The 23903-nt window shown below is 36.9% G+C and overlaps 1 protein-coding gene across 1 annotated transcript in view; it reads left to right on the forward strand.

Annotated features, from left to right (window-relative positions):
- LOC307148278 (proton-coupled folate transporter) overlaps positions 1-21771 on the forward strand; it is a 41154-nt gene extending 19383 nt beyond the window's left edge. Inside the window, exons 5-8 of the mRNA XM_079853677.1 lie at positions 3303-3441; positions 5298-5381; positions 9262-9418; positions 21525-21771. Coding sequence (XP_079709803.1) covers positions 3303-3441; positions 5298-5381; positions 9262-9418; positions 21525-21576 — 432 coding nt within the window. The 3' untranslated portion in view covers positions 21577-21771. The remainder of the gene's footprint in view (positions 1-3302; positions 3442-5297; positions 5382-9261; positions 9419-21524) is intronic.
- The last annotated feature ends 2132 nt before the right edge of the window (positions 21772-23903 follow it).

Genomic DNA, 23903 nt, shown 5'->3' on the forward strand with positions numbered 1-23903 from the left:
ATCAGTTAATTCAGCTCCATACGGGCTGCAGTGATACGGGACAAAGGCACATGTTCATTCACATGCTGTCAAAACAAGAATGTAGGTTATTGTGGACAGCAATGTTCCAGTCTTTATGACTGTGACTATAAAGATGTGCCATCTGAAATCATATTAAAGGTCTTAAATGAGCAAATGATTGTCACATGTCAAATGTAATTGGGACTATATTTCACAATTTCTCATAGTCGTACAATTGTAATCTCACATTGTGACAATGTTTCTTGTTTTAATCTTTATCTCAGTTACCTTTTTAATATTTTGCTTTGACGCAGAAACATGCTTCTATACACGCACTGGGGAAACATGATTTCATTGTTTGACGGTTTTATAGTATTTACAACGTTGTTTGTTTTTTTTGTAGTGCTTTTGTGCTATCTCATTTGATAAGTGATATTTTTGGTTTGAAGCAATTTGCTTTCCATTTACACTACCATTTGGGGTAAGTAAGATTTAAATTTTTTTCTGAAAGACATTAATACTTTTATTGAAAAGTGACAGTAAAGACTTGTACATTGTTACAAAACATTTCTGTTTCAAATAAATGCTGATTTTTTAAACTTCTATTCATTAAAGAACATATGGAAGCTTGTTTCTGCCACTGAATAAAAACTAAACAAGTAATAAAAACTCAGTGAGTGTTTTAGCGCAATTTTCTGACGTCATGGGATCACAACACTAAGAGAAAGTAAATCTTTTCCTGGATTTTTTTTGTGCGTTCCCGAGATTAGACCTTCCTTAACATAATGCCGAAAACCCGAAGTCTCTAGGTGGTCTGGTTGAGGAGTAGATAGAAGTGCAAGATTGGTGCGCACAGACAGAACAGAAATCATGAGTTAACAATCGCAATTTTGTCCGGTGGAAAATTGCGCTAAAAAGGTAATTGCAACTGTTAATCTCACCATTCAGACTTTTTTTCTAAAAATTGCATGATATAAACTCGCAATTGCGAGTTATAAAGTCAGAATTGCAAGAAATAAACTAAGAATTGCGAATTCAGAACTCGCAATTATGACTTTTTTTTCACGGAATTGCGAGTTTATATCTAGCAATTGTGATTCTCAATTGGCAGAATTCTGAGATGTAAACTCACAATAGTAAGAAAAAAAAATCCTCAGAACTGGCCTTTGTAACTCGACTTTTGTAAAAAGAAAGAATTGTGAGATAAAAAGTCGCAATTATCTTTTTTATTTTTTTTCATTACATAGCGGAAACAAGCTTCCATATGAACAAAATATATCACGCTTTCTATAAAAATATTAAGCAGCACAACTGTTTTCTACATCGATAATGCACCAAATCAGGATATTTGAATGATTTCTGAAGACTGGACTAATGGCTGCTGAAAATTCAGCATTGACATCACAGGAATAAATTATATTTAAAAATATATGAAATAGAAAACAGGTATTTTAATGGTTTTTACTGTGTTTTTTTATCAAATGAATTGCTGAGCATAAGAGACATCTTTCAAAAGCATTAAAAAATCTTAAGACCCCAACATTTTTAACTAGCGTACATTTCTCACAGATAGAATACTGCTGTATGTTCTGTTTTGGGAAGAAAGTAAAACTAGTGAATTGTGAGTTTCACTATTGATTGAGGTGCTCCTTCACCGTGGCATTAGCTGAATAGCTCTGCAGTTTGAGACGGTCTGTACAGCAGTAGGGATGGGAAACAGGTTGAAGGCAGCTTTGTTTTTGTCACCTGCCATGGGAAACTCTTCTTCTGAGCAGGTCGATGCTGTGTCTTAGAGTGACACTTAAACAAAGCCTGCCAGTTTAAAGAGCACCCTTCCTGATTGGTGAGGTGATGGCTCTCCATTGATACTGGGATGCACCACTGGGGTTCCAATCGCTTTGCTGCCTTTTGTGTGGAAGCCGAAGGCATCGATCCTGATGGAACCTATTATACACTCTGTCAGTAGGGGATGTCAGCTAGCGAGCCGCCACCCAATACGTTAAGCAAAAAGTTTTAATTAACCGCAATTGAAAGAGTCAATTGAGGGAAAAAAAGGACAGACAAAGGAACTTTTTTAAATACAAAGGCATCGCGGAGGGGAGCTGATCTTGTGCTTCTAAAGATCTGAGGCTTCAAAATCTTGGCTCACATGGCTCCACGCTTGCGGTTTTTATAAATGGCTGCAGGGCTGGAATTGACTTGTAATTAGGGTGGCGTGGAGTTGGAGAGGAATTATTAAACACTCCAGGCTCTAATGAGTTGATGAAAGTAAAAACACGGAGCGTTGACCTTTTCCGTGGAATGTTTATGCATTCCCATTATGTTTTCTGCTGCGAATCAGAGGCAGTGGCAAAGTCTGTTGACACCGGGTAATTAAATCAGAACTGTTTGCATGAGCAGGCAGGGCAAATGAGTCATGCCACGTCTCGCGCACCTCTCACGCGTGTTCACACGCAAACGTGGAAGCAGGTGAGTTCGCTTTCAAGTGCTCTCAGCCGTTCTGAGTGAAACAGCCTGACTGCTTTTGACACTGTTACATCAGGCACAAACCCTGAAGGTTAATTAATGCACTGGTTAGAAGCATCTGAGAGAATATAAATATGTATGGGCTTTGTTTTTATACAAGCTGAACCCCAGAAATGTCTAGTGCTTAGTGCCGTGATCATGCATTTCAGATATTATGCAACTTTTATATTACATTATTCGACATCAGCATTATTTTAACAATTTTAAATGATCATAGTACCACCTAAATAATTGGTGATCAAATACAGGTGAAAAATTCCATAGATTTACACAGTAGGAGGGACTGAGACAAATATCTCTGAGCCTCCTAGCTAATATCAACAATACTCTAGCAACCACCTAGAAATGAGCTACAAATCACAGCAAATGCAGAGCAACATTATGACAAATACATATAACCAGGGCTTGACATCGATACCATGGGGAAAAACTGCCATATAGATATTTTTAATGTTATCTCATATTTTGGCAGCAGGTATATTAGGCTGGCTTAGCTTAACTCTGGATTACATTTACGGGTAATGCAGTTAAAGTTTTTTTTATTATACGTGGATCTTAAAGTGAAATGAATTTGGGTAAGCTAACAATGAACCAATAGCTGATTAGATAATAATGGATCCATTTAGCTTTTGTTCCATTTACATTCTTTGCTCATTTTCAAGGCATTTAAATACAATAGGGTGCTTCAGTTATAATCGACTGAGCGTCAACCAAATGATGGCAGTTTTTTTTTTAATCCTAGCGCAGATCTAACCTGCTGTGATGCTCTCTGACAGGGCTTTGGTCTGCTGGGTCTATTCCCTGTGCTGATGAGGTGTATTAAGGAGATGACTTTAGCTAAACTCAGCGCTGTGTTCAGAATTGCCTCTTACGTCCTACTCGCCTTCTCAAACAACACATGGATGGTCTTCCTTGGTAAGTTCCCATCACTCATATGACTCATTTAAATGATGCATTGACACAATGAAGCTCCTTGCAAAGATATTGTGCATGAAGAATGATCCGTAAAATCATTGTCAAGTTAATTTTGCAGAAGGGTCAATGACATGACGCTCATTTATTTTGTCCAGGCCTGTTAATTAATTCAAAAAGACATTAAAAATGCAATTCATACATACAATAACTTGAATACACATCTTCTATGATAAGCATGTTGTTGCTTTCTGAATTAAAATTCATCTTTTGATATTTTCTTATGGGTGTAAAGTAAAAAATGCCAGGGTGAAATTACTGTCTAATTTAAAATATACAGGTGCTGGTCATAAAATTAGAATATCGTCAAAAAGTTGATTTATTTCAAGAATTCAACTTAACATGTGAAACTAATATATTATATAGACTCATTACATGCAAAGAGAGATATTTCAAGCCTTTATTTGTTATAATTTTGATGATTATGGCTTACAGCTTCTGAAACCCACGAAATCAAAATCTCAGACAATTAGAATATTAATTGCGTTAACTACGTTCAACATTGATAATAAATGTTTCTTGAGCAGCAAATCAACATATTAGACTCATTCAGCTTTGACATCACAGGAATAAATTACATTTTAAAATATATTAAAATAGAAAACAGTTGTTTTAAATTGTAATTATATTTCATAATAGTACTGTTTTAGTCTATTATTTTAGACTATACATTTTTTTTATCAAATAAATTCAAAGAGATTTGTTACAAAAAGATTTAAAAAATCATTAAAAGTAAAATGTGATTTACCGTGACACAGTAAGGTTTTACTCTCAAGACTGCTATAAACAACACAACTGACCCTATTTCAAATCTGTCAGCGAGCCTCAAAGCACATCTCTCTTTCCTAAAACAATGTAGATTTCTTTTGTCTATATGTGACATGCACAAAGCGATTTCCACTCGAGGCCTGACATTCTTCACTTCAGCTGACTGTTTTAACAAGACAGTCAAATGGGTAAATGGGTAAAAAGTCTACCTGATCAGACTTTTTAGGGTTCACATCCTCACTGCTGTCTGAACTCCATGCCTTGTTCCAGAAGGGCTACACCTCCAAAGAAGAGTTCTCAGTGTGGTAAGTAATGATAACATTGTGGAAGACGGCCACTCTCAGGGAGAGACAGCCGGATCAGAGTTAATACTGTTAATTAATTAAATGATTGAGGAAATTGTTATTCTAATCGATGTGGCGGACTAAAGCCATTTAAAGGGAGATGAGTGGCGGCTCTGATGAATAATCAGTGCCAGGGAAGGGGGAATTTGCTTGCTGGTCTTTTCTTTTGGCTGCGATAATGAGGGGCACAGCGGTGGCACACGGGAGTCATAACCTCTATTCTGCTAGTACAGCGCATGTGTGGTGTGTGCAGAACCGGCACACACACTGACGCGTGCACAGATACACCTCACCGCATACGCATCAACGCAAATGCAGAAAACATTTTGTTCTCTTGAGGATCTGCTTTTCTTGATCATGCATGATCAGGCTGCCGAGACGAGCGAGTGACTTTACATTCTGAGCTATTAGGAAAAGCCCATGCTCTGTAATCACAATTACCTCTCAGAATTCCATGCATATAGATTAAGCTCATGAATTATTGAATATTCCATTTAGATTCACTTACTTCAGAACTGGTTACATTCTTCTAGTCTCACCAGATTAGTTAATTGTGGCTTATGTGTAACTTTAAGTGATGTTTTTGTTGTGTAAGCTATGTTTTATATGTGTAGGTCTAGTATTAATTATTGTTTACTATTAATCTTAACAGTTTTCTAAAGTGGTATTTGTCCTGTGGTTTTACAGTTGCTGTAGTCGGTGCTCCAGCTGGTATCAGCCAAGCAGTGATTCGTTCTTTGTCTTCTGCCATCGTGGGACCTGATGAACAAGGTACTGTGTTAGAAATTCACGTTCACACAGAACCATGCTAAGAGAGAAAGCTGAAAGAGGTAAAATGAGAGAGACACCACAAACAAGAAAGTACTAAACGTATGGTGGTACTGACATGTTGGTTTGTAAATTCCTGATTCTTTTTTTTTTTTTTTTTTTTGAGTAGTCCTGTATGGTGTACAGTATGGTGATTAATGTACAGTATGGTGTGAAAATGACAACGAATCTGCCCAAAACACATGGTTACTACAGTTTTACTATAGAAACACCATGGTTAAGTTTACCATAGTAAAATATGGAGATACCATAGTAGCATTATGATTTTTTTTGCTATGGTGTCAAGGTGTTTATTTATTTGATACCATAGATACCAACCATAGAAACCAATGGTAATACTATGGTTTTAGGATACGGACACAGCACAAATTTTTAGACATGGTAGCATGGTACAATCTTTTTTTTTTTTTTTTTTTTACCTTTTTTTAGATAGTTCTTTTGGAATTGTAAATGAATCAGTGACCACATATTTACCATTGTTTTCCTACAGTAACCATAGTTTAACTATGGTATTTGTAGTAAAACTGGTAATAAAAATGATAACAAAGTTTTAATCAAAACAGTTTCACTATGTTATGTTAATAAACATGAACTATGAAAACTATAATACCACAGCAAAATCGTGGTTTCTGGATAGATACCACGGTAATGAATTGTTCTGAATCTTACAGGAAACACCATGAATATAGTAATCATTCAGTACTATGTTGTTACCATCTAATACCATCACTGTTTTTTTTTTTTTTTTTTGCGAGATCATGATCCTTTGTGTAATGTGTAATAATAATTTAAAAAATTGTTACATTTATATATTTTCTGGGTACTCAAAGTGTTTTACATGGAAGGAGGAATCTCCTCAACCACCACCAATGTGCAGCATCCACCTGGATCATGCGACGGCAGCCATATTGCACTAGAATGCCCACCACACACCAGCTTACTGGTGGAGAGGAGACAGTGATGAAGCCAATCAGTATATATATATGGGGATGATTAGGAGGCCATGATGGATAGAGGCCAATGGGCAAATTTGGCCAGGATGCCGGGGTTACTTACACCCCAACTCTTTTTTGAAGGACATCCTGGGATTTTTAATGACCACAGAGAGTCAGGACCTCAGTTTAACATCTCATCCGAAGGACGGTGCTCTTTGACAGTATAGTGTCCCTGTTACTATACTGGGGCGTTAGGACCCACACAGACCACAGGGTGAGTGCCCCCTGCTGACCTCACTAACACCTCTTCCAGCAGCAACCTGGTTTTCTCAGGAGGTCTCCCATCTAAGTACTAACCAGGCTCAACCCTGCTTAGCTTCAGTGGGCAACCAGTCTTGGGCTACAGGGTGATATGGCTGCTGGCACACAACATCATGGCTTTCTTCTCCCTGTTCGATCTACAAGCCCACAAATGAGCTGAAATACCGTGAGGAAAGTGTTTTGACCTTCACCATGACGAATTGAATTGAGTCATGCTTTTATTCTACATCTTTACTTTCTTTGACATTTGTTGCTGCCTGATAACGTAGCTAAAAGCCCAAGATTTAATCTCCATTGTCCTTTCACAAATCCTTAATGAGAGGCATCGCAGTATGCATAATTAACTGGGAAACTGAACACCGGCTTTCTCAAAAAATCATAGAATTATCAAACTCGGCTAAGTGGAAAACAATGCAAGAGGAACAGAGAAACAACAAACAACATCTTGAGCAGACTTTCATATTCATATCCACCCTCGTTTCCACTCACGCTGCATGCAGCTGAAAGCCAAACCGACAGGAAACATCCATTTAGTTTGTGGACACACACAAACATCTTTCTTCCCATTAGTTTTATTTATTTTCCTGTTGATGCAAGAGTGATACAACTGTGAAAGGACATAGTGATGACAGGCCATGTCCATCCATAAATGCACTGTTTTCACCGTGCAAGTTGCCCATTTCCACTTTGACAGCCTTTTCAGTGCTCGTGTCTTAGATTGCATGTGTCACTGAATCTATAGCAGTTACCAGTCATTCAGGGGCACTCGCACGACTTCTAGCTTCTGCGAAGATCAATACGTATTGCATGTTCCAGGCACTTACAGGCTGCCCCGATGCTCCGCGACTCATTCTGCTCCAGTTAGTCAGAGCAGTCACGAAGTTCAGAGTAGCTCAGGGAGATATTTTATCAAAATGGTTTAAACCATTATTCATGCCAACAATCTACTGCACAGACCTCAGTTTCCGCGACCATTACTCTTTCATTCAGATAAAATCACGGGTTAGGAATTTCAGGTGCATCCACGGCATATTAATGAATCGGTACTGGTTTTATCCAGAACTGTTTAGATATCTTTATCAGTTAGTAAAGGAGGGTCACAGACTGACTACTTAAAAAAATCATGTTTTCAATGTAGGGGTAATATTTGGGCTCCACTAATATTAAAATAATATTATAATCCATCCATCCAAATTTATTATACACTTTAAAGTCCCCCTGTAGTCAATAATTTCATCCCTTAAAACTCATCTTTGATCACCAAAATGACATATTTAAACGTTTTTTTTTCCTGCCTTAAAATAGCTTGAATGTAACTCTGCACCCTTGCTTCATTTAGTATCCACAGTTCTACGAATATGCAAATTAGCCCCGCCTCCACTCACTCACACCAGCTCAGAGATCCACTCGTTGACGATCACGTTGACGTGATTGGTTACAAGGTAGTTTGTAAGGTCAGAAACACCAGCGATTTTAAACTGCGTTTTTGAGACTCTTTGGTTCACCGCAGTTTTAAGGAGAAAATACTCAGAAATGTTGTTGACTTATGCATTTGTACATGGTTTGTCTTAAAGCATATTAAAAACACCACATAGACATTTAAACAACATTAAAAGCTTAATTTTTACCACAGGGGGACTTTAAAGCTGTAACTTTTTGTGTTCAAAATTGATCTGAATCGATTTTCCAAACCGTGTTTTTGTCTTATCCTGAATCCCTATGGTACACCTATAATAAGTGTTTATATTAGGACTATTTTAGACTGGTTCATGTTGCACCGCTGCGGAGTAGCCCGGTACCTGCGTGACTCGTCATAAACATAAACAAAGAGAAATAGCTCCGGCAATGTTCTTCCGCAGGACACATGCAGTTCTGTTTATTAACCGCTAGAGTGCCAAAAGTTACGGACTGTAGCTTTAAACATCCAACAAAACAATTCCCACCTCATGCATTAAGGCCATTTATTATTTTCTATTGTCTGATTGGATTTCCCAGGGACCCCATGTACTTTAATGCACTATACTGTAGGTGATTTGGATAAAAGTGTCTGTCAAATGTAGCCTATCAATATTGAAATTGCACAACAGGTGTTTGGTCTGAATTTTAGTATAATACTTTGTGCTCCATAAACTAAATTAATAAGTACAAATGACTACTGCATATATGTAAATTCTCATATTTTTCATATTTTCCCCTCAGTCTTACAGCAATATCAAGACTATTGAAACTTCCGTTTCATGCATGTTTATCGAAGTTTTTTGTGTGTTGTTATTTCCTACTCGTGTTTCTAAAATGATCATCTACTCATTATATTAGTATTTTGATGAACTGATATTTTAATAAGTTAGAGGGCCTGAAATGTTACTGAAGTCCATAAGATGTTTTACACTTCTTTTTTCTTTATGCACATTTTATTCTTAAAAATAAAAAAAATAAAAAATTAATCATGTAAAATGCAACATGAATTCACTCAAATGTATTTCCCACAGCCAACTGAGTCTGATTCAGCTGAATTTCTCTAGATGTCTGTTTCATGTCTTTATTGACCTGAATTTTGCTGTCCTCAGGTGCCATGTTCTCCTTCTCTGCCTCAGTGGAAGCGACCTGCATCCTCATTGCTTCTGCGATCTTTAACGGGCTGTACCCCCTGACCCTGACTACTGTTCCTGGGATGCCCTACATCATCATGGCGGTCTTCATGCTCATCGTGCTCATTCTCTTGCAGTAAGCTCACCATTCTTTTATATGTAAACTGTATATTGAGACTGCAAAATGTAATATATTTTTATTATTTAGTTTATACACTATGCAAAAGACAGGGTAAAATTTTCTTACCCTTTCTCTTATGCTCACAAAGGCTGCATTTATTTGACCAAAAATACTTGCTTTTCCGAGGAGGGACAAACCATACACCGGCGACAGGGTGTTGGGCACCCAATGCATTAGGGCAACAAAGGCTATCTCTTCTGGTCTAAGCCAACAGAAGGTCTATTGTGGTACAAGTTACACAAAAATGTAATAAAGGTTATCAGTCCATCAAACTCTGCTGTGTATGGGGCTGCATAGCCTCAGACCAATCAGAGTGCCTATGAAGACCCCTGTCCACCGTCGAAAACGCCTGCAGTGGGCACGCAAGTGTCGGATCTGGACTGACTTTGGAGCAATGGAAGAAGGTCACCTGATCCGATGTGTCCTGTTTTCTTTTACATCACATGGATGGCCATGTATATGTGCACCGTTTACCTGAAGAAGTGATGGTACCAGGATTCACTGTGGGACGACGATAAGGCGGTGGAGGGTGTGTGATGCTCTGGGCAATGTTCTGCTGGATATATATACACAACAGCATATTAGGCATGTGGTCATAATGTTCATTTGTATATATATAACTAATCAGCAAATCAAATGGTCAAAATGATCTGCTGAAGTTCAGACTGAGCATTAGAATGGGGAAGAAAGGTGATTTAAGTGAGTTTGAACAGTGGCATGGTTGTTGGTGCAAGACGGGCTGGTCTGAGTATTTCAGAAACAATTGAACTAATGGGATTTTCACACACATCCATCTCTAGGTTTTATAGAGAATGGTCCGAAAAATAGAAAATATCCAGTGAGCGGTTGGGTCAGAATTTGGCGTAAACAACATGAAAGCATGGATCCATCCTGTCTTGCATCAACGGTTCAGGCTGGTGCCGGTGGTGTAATGGTATGTCTTGGCAAACTTTGGGCTCATTAGTATCAATTGAGCATTGCTTAAACGCCACAGCCTACCAGAGTATTGTTGCTGACCATGTCCATCCTTCTTCTGATGGCTACTTCCAGCAGGATAACGCGCCATGTCACAAAGCTCAGATAATCTCAAATGGTTTCTTGAACATGAACAATGAGAATCACTGTACTCAAATGGCCTCTACAGTCATATCTCAATCCAGCAGAGCACCTTCGGGATGTGGTGGGATAGGAGATCCGCATCATGGATGTGGAGCCAATAAATCTGCAACAACTGCATGATTCTGTCAAGTCAATATGGACAAAAATCTCTGAGGAATGTTTCTAGCACCTTATTGAATCTATGCCACAAATAATTAAGGCACTTCTGAAGGCAAAAGAGAGTTTAACCTGGTACTAGCAAGGTGTACCTAATAAATGGCTGGTGAGTGTATATATGTTTGTTCTACAACATAAATTGTAATCTAAAATGTTGCTATGGTTGCTTAAGTACACAACATTCATTAAAGCAGGCAGCAGTGTTGGGGCTGTTTTCAAACGTTCATATTAGCCCATCTATTCAGTATTTGAAAGGGATACATAAGGACTACAACCTGAACAGCTCTATTCAAATTATTTGTATAGATCTTTTCACAATACTTGTTTTTCAAAAAGTAGCTTTACAAAGAATAGTGCCTTAAATCCCCAGTGACCAAGCCAACTCCACATTGGCAAGAAATAAGATATTAAAACTGACGAGGCAAAACCCATGGGAGGAACCAAGGCACAGTTGGGGAAGCCCTCCTACTCAGGCTGGCACATATTTAAAAGCAAACGTAAATATGTACATACATGCATACATAAATGTTCATTTGAACAGATGTCATCCAGCTACATAATATTCATTATAATAATATTATTTTAAATACTGGCTAATTTGTTTTTCAATTAAATGTCATGATCAGTGTTCTCCTATTTTTTGCTTCCACAATTCACAATAGTACCTCAGAAATGCAGTGTGATTGTTGGCATGGCAACCCTTATGATCACAGTTATGGTCTAATTTTAATCTTAATTGCTTGCTTAGTGTCTGGGATAATTGTATTAAATAATTGTTTTTAAGGTAGTGACAAATGGAGCCATAGTTCAATTGGAAATACTGAAAACAAATGATTATTTTAATAGCTTGTTAATAAGATACTCAAATGAACAGATTGAACCGCATTGTCTTTCAAAAATATTTGAATTACCTTCCTACCGAATCAGGGTTGTCATCTGGTGGGCAACCAGGAACACTGTCCCAGGCCCATTATGTCCTTCTGTGTTATACAGTAGTATATCCCAGTGGTTCTTAAAGGGATAGTCCATAATTTACTCACCCTCATGTCGTTCCAAACCTGTCAGCATTTCTTTCTTATGCAAAACATAAAAGAACATATTTTGAAGAATACTGGTAACCAAACAGTCTTGCTTTCCACTGACTTCCATTGTATGGACAAAAAAAAAAAAAGAAAGAACTGAAACTGGTTACCAACATTCTTCCAAATTTGCAATACCAAAATATGTTATATGTAAATGATGACTGAATTTCCTTCTTTTTTTTTTTCTTTTTTTTTGGGTGGAATATCCCTTTCACTTGTTTTGCTTTAAGATCCGGATTTTGAAATCATTGGAAATCAATTGCCAAATCAACATGGTAGCACAATTATTTATCATACTTAATAATTTACAGTTTCAAATGATAAACGTAACTAATGTGATATTTTAATGCAAAGTTCTTGTTAATATTGTATGCTACGTACTGTAATTGGCTTAACATGTGTTTTACTTTGAAGTATGTCTGCATCTCCACTGGTTTGATTTTTATTTAGTTGGGGAAGATGAGCATGACAATGTGTGCTGTGTGCTAATAAGTACTTGCATTTGTCATGTGGTGAAATACAGAGGATGGCAAATTAGATATTGATCCATCACTAGCGTATTCTTCAGCATTTACAATGAGAGAGGGATGAGCTTAATACACTTCCACTTCTCCACATGTACTACCTGTGATGTGACCATTACAGGTCTAAAGTCAATCTAGAGATTGAGGTCTAGATTTAAATAGTTGCTTAATGTTTTCAAAAGCAAAACAATCTGGAGTGTTTTGAAGGTCAGTCCTTATTTGGTGATATCAGTATTATAGAAATGACAATTCACTTAGTTAGTTAAGCGTGGCTACATTGGAGTTTGTGCTGGTTTGAGGGTCTACGACTGTAGAATTAAATGCCTTGTTTGTTTATCAAACACTTTCTTCTAACATAATAGAGCACTGTTTTACAATAATGTGCATTACAATAATGTGATGGAAGTGATGGCTCTTGATAAATGCTCTTTATATAATGGTCTTTCCATTTGCCATTACGGACAGATGGGCTATGTCTATCAAAACACATTAATATCTCATACTCAACCTGACTACATTGTTACATTAGAGCACGGTGCTACTAGCAACATCAAGGTCATGGGCTTGAATTCCAGGGAAAGCATTAAGTGATATAATGTATACCTTTAAGGCAAATATAAGTTACTTTGAATAAAAGCATCTTCAAAATGCATACATTAACAAAAGTACAAAAGTACATTAACTCAAAATAAAGGATTATGTAAAGTTATAAAAATGTATATGTAAAAAATTATAATAATTTAAATGTTAAATCACATTAAACAGAAAATTAAAATAACGTATCATGTTTGTGTTTCTTTCTTTCTTTCTTTCTTTCTTTCTTTCTTTCTTTCTTTCTTTCTTTCTTTCTTTCTTTCTTTCCTTTTGCCCATACAATTAAAATCAGTGGTATCTAGTGTATCTATCTTTCAAAATATCTCATATCATGTTTTATAAAAGTGAAACGGGTGAGTACTATTGAAAAAGTTTGGGGTGGGAAAAATATTTTTTTAATTAATACTTATTAATACTTTTATTCAGCAAGGATGTATTAAATTGATCAAAAGTGACAGTAAAGACTTTAACACTGTTACAAAAGATTTCCATTTCAGTAACACTTTATTTTACAGTCCTGTTTCCCATTACTATGTACTTATCATAGTAATTGCAATAACTGGGTAATAACTAGTTACTAACCCTGAACCTACACCTACACTTAAACCTAACCTTTACCTATTATTACCAGTACTTTCTTAGGAACACTAAGTACACGTAAGTGCATATACTGTCAAATAAAGTGCAAACTCTATTTCTTTCTTTTAAAACTTTCTATTCATCAGAAAATCATGATTTCCACAAACATATTAAGAAGAACATCAATAATGGCACCAAATCAGCATATTAGAGTGATTTCTGAAGGATCATGTGACATTGAAGACTGGAGTAATCACAGGAAATAATGTTATTTTAAATTATAATAATAATTCCCAACATTACTGTTTTTACAGTATTTTTTGATCAAATAAATGATCACAGAATTTTCATCTTCCTTCTTTCAAACATTTGACAAGAAAAAAAAAAAAAATAGTATGAAACTATATTCCATTTCAGTGAAATCCAAGAGCTTACGGACTGAATCTGTGCAGTCTGCATTTTATCTCTAGTATATTTAGTTCAATGATGAAAAAAGATAACCTGCTATGCACAATCACAGTAATATCCCTTTCAAGGGGTTCCTCGAAAAGCTTTGATCTAGCTGAGCACTTGTCAGGTTGGCAATAAACAACTCTACCGCCTCCATTATCAGCCTTCAAATTGATTCTGACGTGCATTTGATGTTCTTCCTCAGACTATATAATTAAGTGATTGTCTTTGGTAATGAAGGCATTAAGTAATGTACACCTGCAATAAAGCCTGTGTGTGGTGGGTAGTGAAGTGTAGCGTAGTTATCACACCCAAGCTGTAATTACCCCACTAATGGGCTGTTCCCAGAGGCAGTGCCCGCTCAGGGTCGCGCAGTCTCCTCTGCGTCCCGAGCAGCCCGCTATTAAACCTGTGCAATTCAGAGGAAGACATACGCTCCTTAATCCATACTTAATCCATTATCCTGCTAGGAAATGATATGTGTCCAATCATAAATTGCAGGCCATCTTCTGAAAACTCAAATTACACCCTTTGACGCGTGGCTTTTTTATTTGCGTTGAGTGAATTTAAGCATGGCACCCATTAACACACAGTAGGCTCATTGGAAAACATGGACATTTGATTTTCCCGGTACTCCTTTGTTACCATGGTCACTGTCATTATGAGTTTGTTTGTTTCAGTTGTGTCTCGTTAATTACCTTTCACTGTGTCGGTACTTAAGTTCCTCCTTTTCCTCTGTTTTTTGTCCGGTCAGGTTTACGCTTATGGTGTGTATTACTACCCGTTTGGATTGCTGCCTGTTTTTGACTATTAATATTAAATTTTGCATTGGACTTTATTCACCTGCCTCTTCATCTGTCTGCCTGCACACACCTGTGACAATATATTAGGGCTATCAATAGATTCATATCTTGTTTAACACATTCATTTTGCAATCATTTGCTATATCCAGCAAAGTAAACTATCAGATTGAAGGATAAATCTGACAAACCACTAGTTATTTTTTCATCATCACCAGTGCCAAAAGCATCACCACAGTTCCATCTCAGCCTTAAGTGACATTTTTATTTTATATGTGTGTGTGCTTGTGCACGTCTTAGAATGTCAGTCAAACTGAGGAGGAATTGCGGAGTGCATGATACCTGACCCTATGGAATATTGATGAGTCTGAGGAGGAATAAAAGCGAATAAAAGAAAAAATAATGACAGAGTCTGGGTGGGTGAGTAAGCGCAGTCTGCCTCTGTGGTGCCACTGACTCAACTCAAGTTTACACAGGGACTCTGGAGACTGCAGACTTAAGACCGGTCTTAATCCATCCATCAAAGCCTCTCTCTCATTACGCTCCACAATTACTGGGACTACGAAGGGCTTGTCTGTTAAAATCTAACTTCAAACAGTCTTTTTTGTATTTAAGCGCTTAGGCCCTCTTTCTTTCTCCTTCATCTCTGGCCTCATATTCAGGCTTTCGAATGTGATTATATCTGCTCAAACATCGTAACTAGAGCTGTACTGTTTGGAGAGAGTGTGGCACATGACTCAACACGGATGCAAAACTGGTTGGATTTTATAATTAATCAAATCCTCTCAATGGCCCTGTCACCCTAAGCCTCATCAAGTCCACATTTTGGTGACGTATAGTACCAAATAGACGTGAAAGACCAATGGTGTGTCATTTGAGGCAGGACTGAAGTGTTATTTAAGCGACCTGAAGATACAAAATGGACATTCATTATTTTTTTAAAAAAATAAGGTTTTAAAGCCTTTGTCACATGAGGTTTCTGTTTTACCAGCGTTAGATACATTTACACGACAACAATGTACGAAATACGGAAAAGTTTTTGCTTTCCATTTTTCGCGTACTCGCCTGTTTTTTTCGCCTTTTTTTTTCGTTTTTTTTCGCCTGTTCACATGGATCCGCATAAAAATTACAAAAAACGTTGTATTCTGCTGCCAGGCCAGTAGTTGGCGATGTCACTATGTAAAGAAACGCTACGCGCCTAAAGACTGAACACATAATACGCATGCACATGACTTCACCGTTTTCACAACTTTGCGTTTTTGTAGTTTACACGCAGACAATAACAATATCGTTTTCAAAAACATTTTCAAAAGTTTGCATTTTCAGGCCCCGAAAAAGCCATTATGGTGTAAATGAATGGCCAAAATGCATAAAAAGTGTTCCATTTTTAGTTGAAAACAGTGTCAAGTAAATTGTCCCTTGGTGCTTATTTTCATTGCCCCTGTTCATTAGTTGTCATGGTTTCTACAGTATGTACAGTATGTTTCCATTTGTTTCCATGGTTACTCATTTGTCAATTGATTAATCCCACTTGTTCCTTGTTTTCTCCCTTCGCTGAGGGGCCGTTTACAAGGGGCATGTAATTCAGCATTTTTAGTCGCTGGGATCATTTTAACCAACATTTGCACGCTTCAAGAAGTTCATAAAGACATCATACATGTAATCCAGATAAATCTAGCAGTTCATCTAAGTCTTCTGAACAGACTGGGGGAAACAAAGAAATTATTTTCTTTGATAATTGACAGCATGTAACAAACGCTGTTGATGCAGCTTGACTGTATGTACATAGCATTATTTTTTAAAGTGTTGGAGCGGTATGATTGTAATTGTGGCAGTGGCACAATAATGTGCCAAGATGTTTAAGACTTCTTGACATCTTGTTTTTTCAGTCATCCATAATATAGAGTGTGAGGTAGAGTGTGAGGTAAAACTCATTAAGAATTCAGAACCTGCTAAAGACATCCAGGCAAAAACTGGCAGAAAGCCTTTTTCTCACATTTGTAATTTAGAGAGTTGCAAGAAGGATAGTTTTTCATACTTCATTCACACAAATATGCATAGCATACGTATATTGTATGTGTAAACATGCACTACTGATCAAAAGTTTGGAGTTAGATTTTTGTTTTGTTTTTGAAAGAAGTATCTTATGCTCATAAATACAGTAAAAAAAAAAAAAAGTAAAATTGTGAAATATTATTTAGAATTAAGTTTTTTTGAAAATATTTTTGAATTTGTGTCTGCATTGTATTTGTTGAGCCCATTCTTTCTTGATGAGGCTATGAGATACTGGCAGCGACATTATACAGAATAGTTTCAGGTAGACATGACTGACATTCGAAACCATACATGGAGTTTTGCTAAACCTCTTGTGATCATTTTAACTGGATTTATTCTGTTATTCATTGAAAACAAACCCACAGGTTGGACCTTTATTGCAGAGCTTGAAGCTAAAACATGCATGGCAGTTGGTCAATACATTCCTCTTGTTTTAATTGTTTATTTATTTATCGGTTCTACTGAAGAAATGTGTATTGGCGTTAGCCTAGAGGGAAGTACAGTGTTGAGACCCTTGGAGTAAATTGTGTGTCTGGTTACCATGGCGGCATCATGAAAATTAGTGTTGCTTTGTGCTCTGAATCTATAATGACGATGAATTCCAGCCTGGAGATTATAAAAGAGATTTGTGAGGGCTGTGGCCAAAATATACACTGCTTTGACATCTGCACCTCAGGATTTGTAAAGCAACCATTTTTCATGTCTCAGAAGTCAATTCATATTGCAGAACGTAGTTAAGATTAATGTTTGATGACTCTTGACTTTATTGGACAGACACGGGATGAGTATGCGCAATTTTAAATGCAGAGAGGAGGGCTTTTGCACGGCTGCCTTTAAATTTGCAAGACCTCTGAGACTTTGCTCGTTGTTCTATTTTCATCATGAATAATTATGCTTTTTCTCAGCCAAACAAACAGCGTGGAAGTTTTGCAGGTGTAGGTTATGGCCCAGTGCCTCAAATGATCCTGTGAACCAGGGCAAAATCTGAAGCTTTGGTACATTATAAACCTTGCATTGACTAACATTCCAAAATGTGCAGAAATTAAATAGAATGAAACCATTTTCATAGAATAATTGTAAGGCCATTTAAAGGCCATTTACACGGCACCGTTTACAACTAAAAACATAAGACTTTTTATGCATTTTGGCCGTTCATTCACTTCCCTAACTCCATATAAATAAACGAATCACAAACAAAGTCAAAATAAATGGCAGGACACCCCTACGCTCCTAAATACATAAGAAAGAACCAAATTAAATCATCCCAAACAAACGAACGAACGTGATCAACAGAGGGTTTTTGGGATCTGCCGACGGGAGGAGGAATCCGGAGCTCTTCACGCCACCAGGCCAACGCCTGAATGAGCTCAACATCTTTGATTAGCGCCGCCCTTTTAAAGCGGCGCATCAGTAGATCCGCCAATCAGGCTTCTCCGACGGCAGCCAATCACTGCACACATGTATAAAACAACAACCCACACAAAACAGGTACAGATGATCGTAACAGCGAGTAACATTGGTTCCCTGATCAGGTCATTTATACATGTTTTTTTTTTATAAGTCTATTTTGTTTATTATTTTGGCCTTGGGGCACCCTGAAGCCATTGCTCCTTAATTGAATGACTTTTTCCACCTTAAATAAATTAAATTTTTTGTGGAGCTAAGAATTGTGTCTTTGGTTATCTGTCGGCTGGGGCTGGTTTCTTTTTATCAACTGCAAAAGTTCACGTCAACCCCGTCTTTATTGTACGGGTCGTAACACTCGCGTATGGGGCAGAAACAACACAACCTCCGCGTCCGTTTTCAGGCCTTCCAGCTTTTCCAATATTACAGCTCTTGTCTGATCATAATACTTCTTTTTTCCAGTGATATTCCTCTGACTTTTTCTCTTTTGTAATGCCTCTCAGCCATCTCTCTTTCTACAGTCCTTCTTCAAATCTCCATCTTGCTCACTCTGTCTCCTCCCCCATCATGAGTGGACATACTACTGATTGACTACAAGTGTGTTTTGCTGCTCTGTTCAGTCCAGTTTCAACGTTTCTCAGAAATCATTTACTGCACCTTTAAACAATCAAAGCACCAGTTTCCCTCACTCTTTATCAATACGACTGTAATTTCGAATGTGCTGAAATGAACATTTCTGATACAATTTTGCAATTAATGTCCTATTCAGCCTCAGTGTGGCTCAGACAACGAGGTTCAACAAAACTTTGGGAAAATGGCAATGCCAGTGACCACTGTTTAGCGCCTGCACTCTCTCATTAAGCATGAAAATAAAGGCCTATCTCACTGTCTGCCAAAAGCCAAATGCATTCAGACTGAGCCGCGTGACACACCTGCACTCGCCTGACAACAACAATTATCTGTCCACACTGCAGCGCACTCCAACCCTCCGCAGAATCAGCACTTTAATTACTGTATTGTTAAAGTCTCTTTTCGAGATTGCATGAGGAGGGAATGGCTTCTGCATATTTATTATTGACCCTTCCTAGAATTAAAAAAAAATTATGCTCATTCTCATATGCTCATGCCTGGAAAAGCAAACCTAGAATATTTATTAGGATATGGAGATGGACTTAGATTAATGTGACTGAAAATGGGAAAAAGTGCTTCTCTGATTGCATATTTGCGAGTTGCAAGCTAAAGACTAATTCACCCAGCTGTTGCTGTCAAAAGTATTAGTCAAATTTATGGATAGCCCTTATTTACTAGCTTGAAATCCTGGCATTCTCTCCATTAGTACCTCCTTTTGTGGAAATCGCTTCAACCTGGTTTCTCCTGGATGTCGTAACACTTTACTTTTACAGATGCACTTTCAAACAAGAAACAAATATATAGTATACTGTATAGTGTACATATAACTACTTATGTATATTGTGTAAAGGAAACAATACTAGGGTGTTTTGGGCATTGTTATGCAGTTGCTACAGTGTTCTAAGTGTTTTTACTAAGGATATTCTGAGTGGTTTCTGATTTCCGGTTATTATGCATGCCTCAGGTCCTTCTTTTGATGCAAGTCTATGGGATTTTTCCATATCTAGTGGCAAAAAGAAAACTAATAGCACACCTTTCCTCAATTCAACCCCCTAACCCATCACTAATAATATTTGTAATAGAATTTGTTAACATAAATGTCACGTGTATGTTCTGTTTTGGTTTTATTCTAGTTCCAGTCTCTTTTGTTCTGATTTTCACGCCATTGGTTTGTTAATTAGTTCCCCACACCTGTTCTGTTTCTCCCTTTATTACCTCTTGTGTTTATAAGCCCTGTGTTCTTTGTCCGATGTCGTTTATGGATAGTGGATCCATGGATAATGTTTATGGATAATGAATTAACTAATGCTAAAAAATTCAGCAGCTATTAATATTAAGATGCATTAGTGAATGTATTTAGTATATATCATGCTATATACAGATGTTTTTTATTGTTAGTTAATGTTAATGAACACATTTACATTAATTAACAAATACAACCTTATTGTAAAGTTTTACCGAAGTATAAATACAAAAGTTATTTAAAATGTTACCTAAAACTATACAATTTTAATATTAATAATTTCTTTAATAAAACATATAAGACAGTTGTATTTGTAAATTATTTAATATTATTATATTGTGATATTATTTTAATATATTGTACATAAATGTTACATGTATATATTTTTTATTTAATAATGAAGAATTTACTTTAAAATCATTATTATTAGTAGTAGTTTTTTATTTTATAATAATTATTATTTACATAAAAAACCTCAACACAGAAACATAAAATATTCCATTTAGTTACATTCCAAATATACAAAGATCTAATTAAACTACATTAAAATCTATCAAATGAAAATACTAATCAGTAATGCAAGTAGACCTGTGCAGGAATTAGGGGGCAAAACCAGTGGAAAACATACAGTATATCAGTTGCATTTATGCATGTGGCCAACACTTTTATTCAAAGCCACTTATGAATGCAGTCAAACTATACAGAGGAAATGAAACCTGTGATCTCACTTTCCATTGAGCTAGTGAAAGCTACAGTGGCTTTAGTTTTAGTTTGCCCTTGACAATGCATAAACCTTCATGTGAATTATGAATGGCCTATTTATGACACCTGGTGGCCTGGTGCCATTCCTAAGCCAACACTGAATTACACATACAACAAGTTGTTATAATTAGGGGACAACCAAGCACTGAAGGTGCGAAGACACCTTATGTATCTGTTAGTATTCTTATTCTGCTCTTGAAGTCTATGGCAGTCCTTAGAAACGTTTGCGGTAAAATTATGAAATTTGGCACACAGATTTACATTTAAGCTAATAACATTTGAACCACAAGGACTAGAAATGTTTTTTTCCTCTGATTCCTTGGCTCTAGACGAACACTATTTTGAATTTTCCAAAAAAACGAATTTTTCGAGCTCCTCCTAGACCATTGGTCCAATTTTGACCAAACAACAGCTCAGATCTTCTTCAAACCATGCCGGCATAAAGTTATTAAAAGCTTTTAGAGACCGTTCTGGAAGAACCCTGTGTGAGCAAAGTCAGCAGATTTTAGTCCAGTGCAAAAACATTAACAAGCATTTTTGGAGAAAAGAAAATCCTCTCACACAACATGAGGGTTAAATCACTGGTTTAAACAAAGAACAGTTTAGTTCTTTTGTTTTGTGGGAACTTCTCTTATTGTGACATGTCTCTTTGTTGGATTTTAGGTGGATTAGCGAGATGCCCGCCACTCATCCTCGCCTAGTGCTTTCAGATTGAATCTCCTCCTTCAGGGTAATTCTTCCAGCACAAAGTGGATCCATGATTGGATATTGCACGCTTTTCTGTGACAAACTGATCTTCTCTAAAAGTCCAACTAAATGATTCTGCATCCAGGGGAAAAAAATGTATTCATTTGTAATTCATGTAAGTACTGTATAATAAATTTCAAACTACAGAATGATTTCATGCAGCAAAGACTTTTCTTGAGTTCTTTCTTGAGCTGAAATGCAGTGAAGTCTGATGTTGTGCATGTGGTGAGAAAGCATTGATAACCTCTTAATAAAATTAAAATGCTAAAAGGTCAAATCCAGAATTGGAAAAAGTAAATGAGAATCGCTGCCTGATAAGCCATTCACCACAATTAGACTGACACAGGATAGAATCCTAAAATCGTTTGACAATTAAATACATTTCAAGTCATCGTGGAAAGTTGAGATAGTTAACAAGCATTTCCTCTATTAACTGGGCCACGGACGTCTCTTTGCATCTCTTCATCTCAGAACTCAGAGTGGCAGAAAAACATATGGGCTCTGAAGGCAACCGCAAAACTTCAATCAAAGATGGTCTGTTGGGGAAGGAACTAAATATGGAGAGAAAGATTAAATGGGAAGTTTGTTTATGGACTTTTGAAAAAGGAATATTTCTTTTTCCAAACTTTACATAAGCGTGCCATAAATGAACACAGACGCTGTTCATGGCACATAAGCGTCATTGGTAGCCTACATGGACAAGCCTTTTCAAATCAACATGAAACGATGTTCACAACCCATTTCACTTCTGAAATCTGACATATTTCCAAGTGAAATATTTTTAAAGATGGAATTGATTGGATATAGTGAAAAGTGGTCTTTATTTTAACTGGTGTTTTTTAACTAACTTTAACTGGTGTTTGTTGTCAGGACTTTTTAAATACTTTCTTTCAGACAGGATGCATTCAATTTATCAAAAGTAAAACATTTATACTGTTACAAAAGATTTATGTTTCAAGTAAACATTGTTCTATTTATAAAAGAATAAGGGGGGGGGGCGTTTTAGAATGATTTCTGTAGGATCATGTGACACTGAAGAGTAATGATGCTGAAAATTCAGCTTTGTCATCACAGTTACAAACTGTATTTGACAATATATTCAAAAAAATCAAAAAAGCTATTTTAAACAGTATTTTTTTTTTTTTTTTTTTTTTTTTTTACAATTTTACAGTTTTATTTGTATTGTGATCCAGTAATAAACGCATCCTTGGTGAGCATAAGAGTTATCCTTCAAAGATATATAAAAAAAACCTTATCCAAACCCAAACTTTCGAACAGTAGTGTTATTTAGGATCATCTATAATGAAAGTAAATAGGATTAATTTTGGTGTTATCCTGACTTTAGATCACAGATACACTGTGACAAGTCATCAAAATGGACTGTGATACACTGCTATTATTTTTGTAACACTAATTAGCTCATTAAGCTAGCAATAATAAATATGTTGAGGAACACAATACCATTTCTTTGAATGACACGCCTTTCTGCAGCTCATCCCAATCAAATCTGCAGCGTTACGATGTAAAACAGTATCTTGAGGCTGTTTGATACTGACTGGCTGATTGTGATGAGAATGAGAATAAGAGAGCCCTCTCAAGAGCCTTGGGAAGTTTGGACACATGCAAACACATCCAAACACACATTAACATACACGCACAAAGAGCGGTGAGGGCCAGCGTCTCCCAAAACTACCAACTCTGATAAGGCTGAAGAGAATCTCATTACAAGCAATACACACACACACACACACACACACACACACCGCAAACGGTTCCCATCAGTTGTAATTATCATTGGTATACCCAGTGCAAGCGCTGGCAAGTTCAATCCAATCACGGCACTGCAGCGTGACTGAAATTGAATTGTATCGTATTTAAATGATCAGACCGATACCAACCGCATCAAGACGGTTTTGCACAACTGAAAATGAAGTAATCCTCACAAAGCCATTTAGTGTGTGGCTCGGTTTTGTTCCTCCAGAATATGTGCACATCATAAAGCCAGGGCAGCTCAGTGTTTGTGTTTCAGGAGACTGCACTGCCCTTGAGCCCCAGGTACAGATGATGCTGACACCAACTATAATGAGAAATAGAAGACGCCATTGATTGCCTGGCACACATCGTGAAGCGGTCGAAAAAGCCTCTCAGAGCAATATCTATGCATAAGTATAGAAGAGAATCATTATTTTTCAATAGTCTTCTCTAATTGCAGCTCTGATCAATACAATTCCACACGGCCGGATGGACCTGTGGAGGGTTTTCCATGGCTTTATTGCATCACTGCCTGCATTACTG

The sequence above is a fragment of the Squalius cephalus genome (assembly GCF_949319135.1).
Source record: "Squalius cephalus genome assembly, chromosome: 20".
Taxonomy (NCBI): domain Eukaryota; kingdom Metazoa; phylum Chordata; class Actinopteri; order Cypriniformes; family Leuciscidae; genus Squalius; species Squalius cephalus.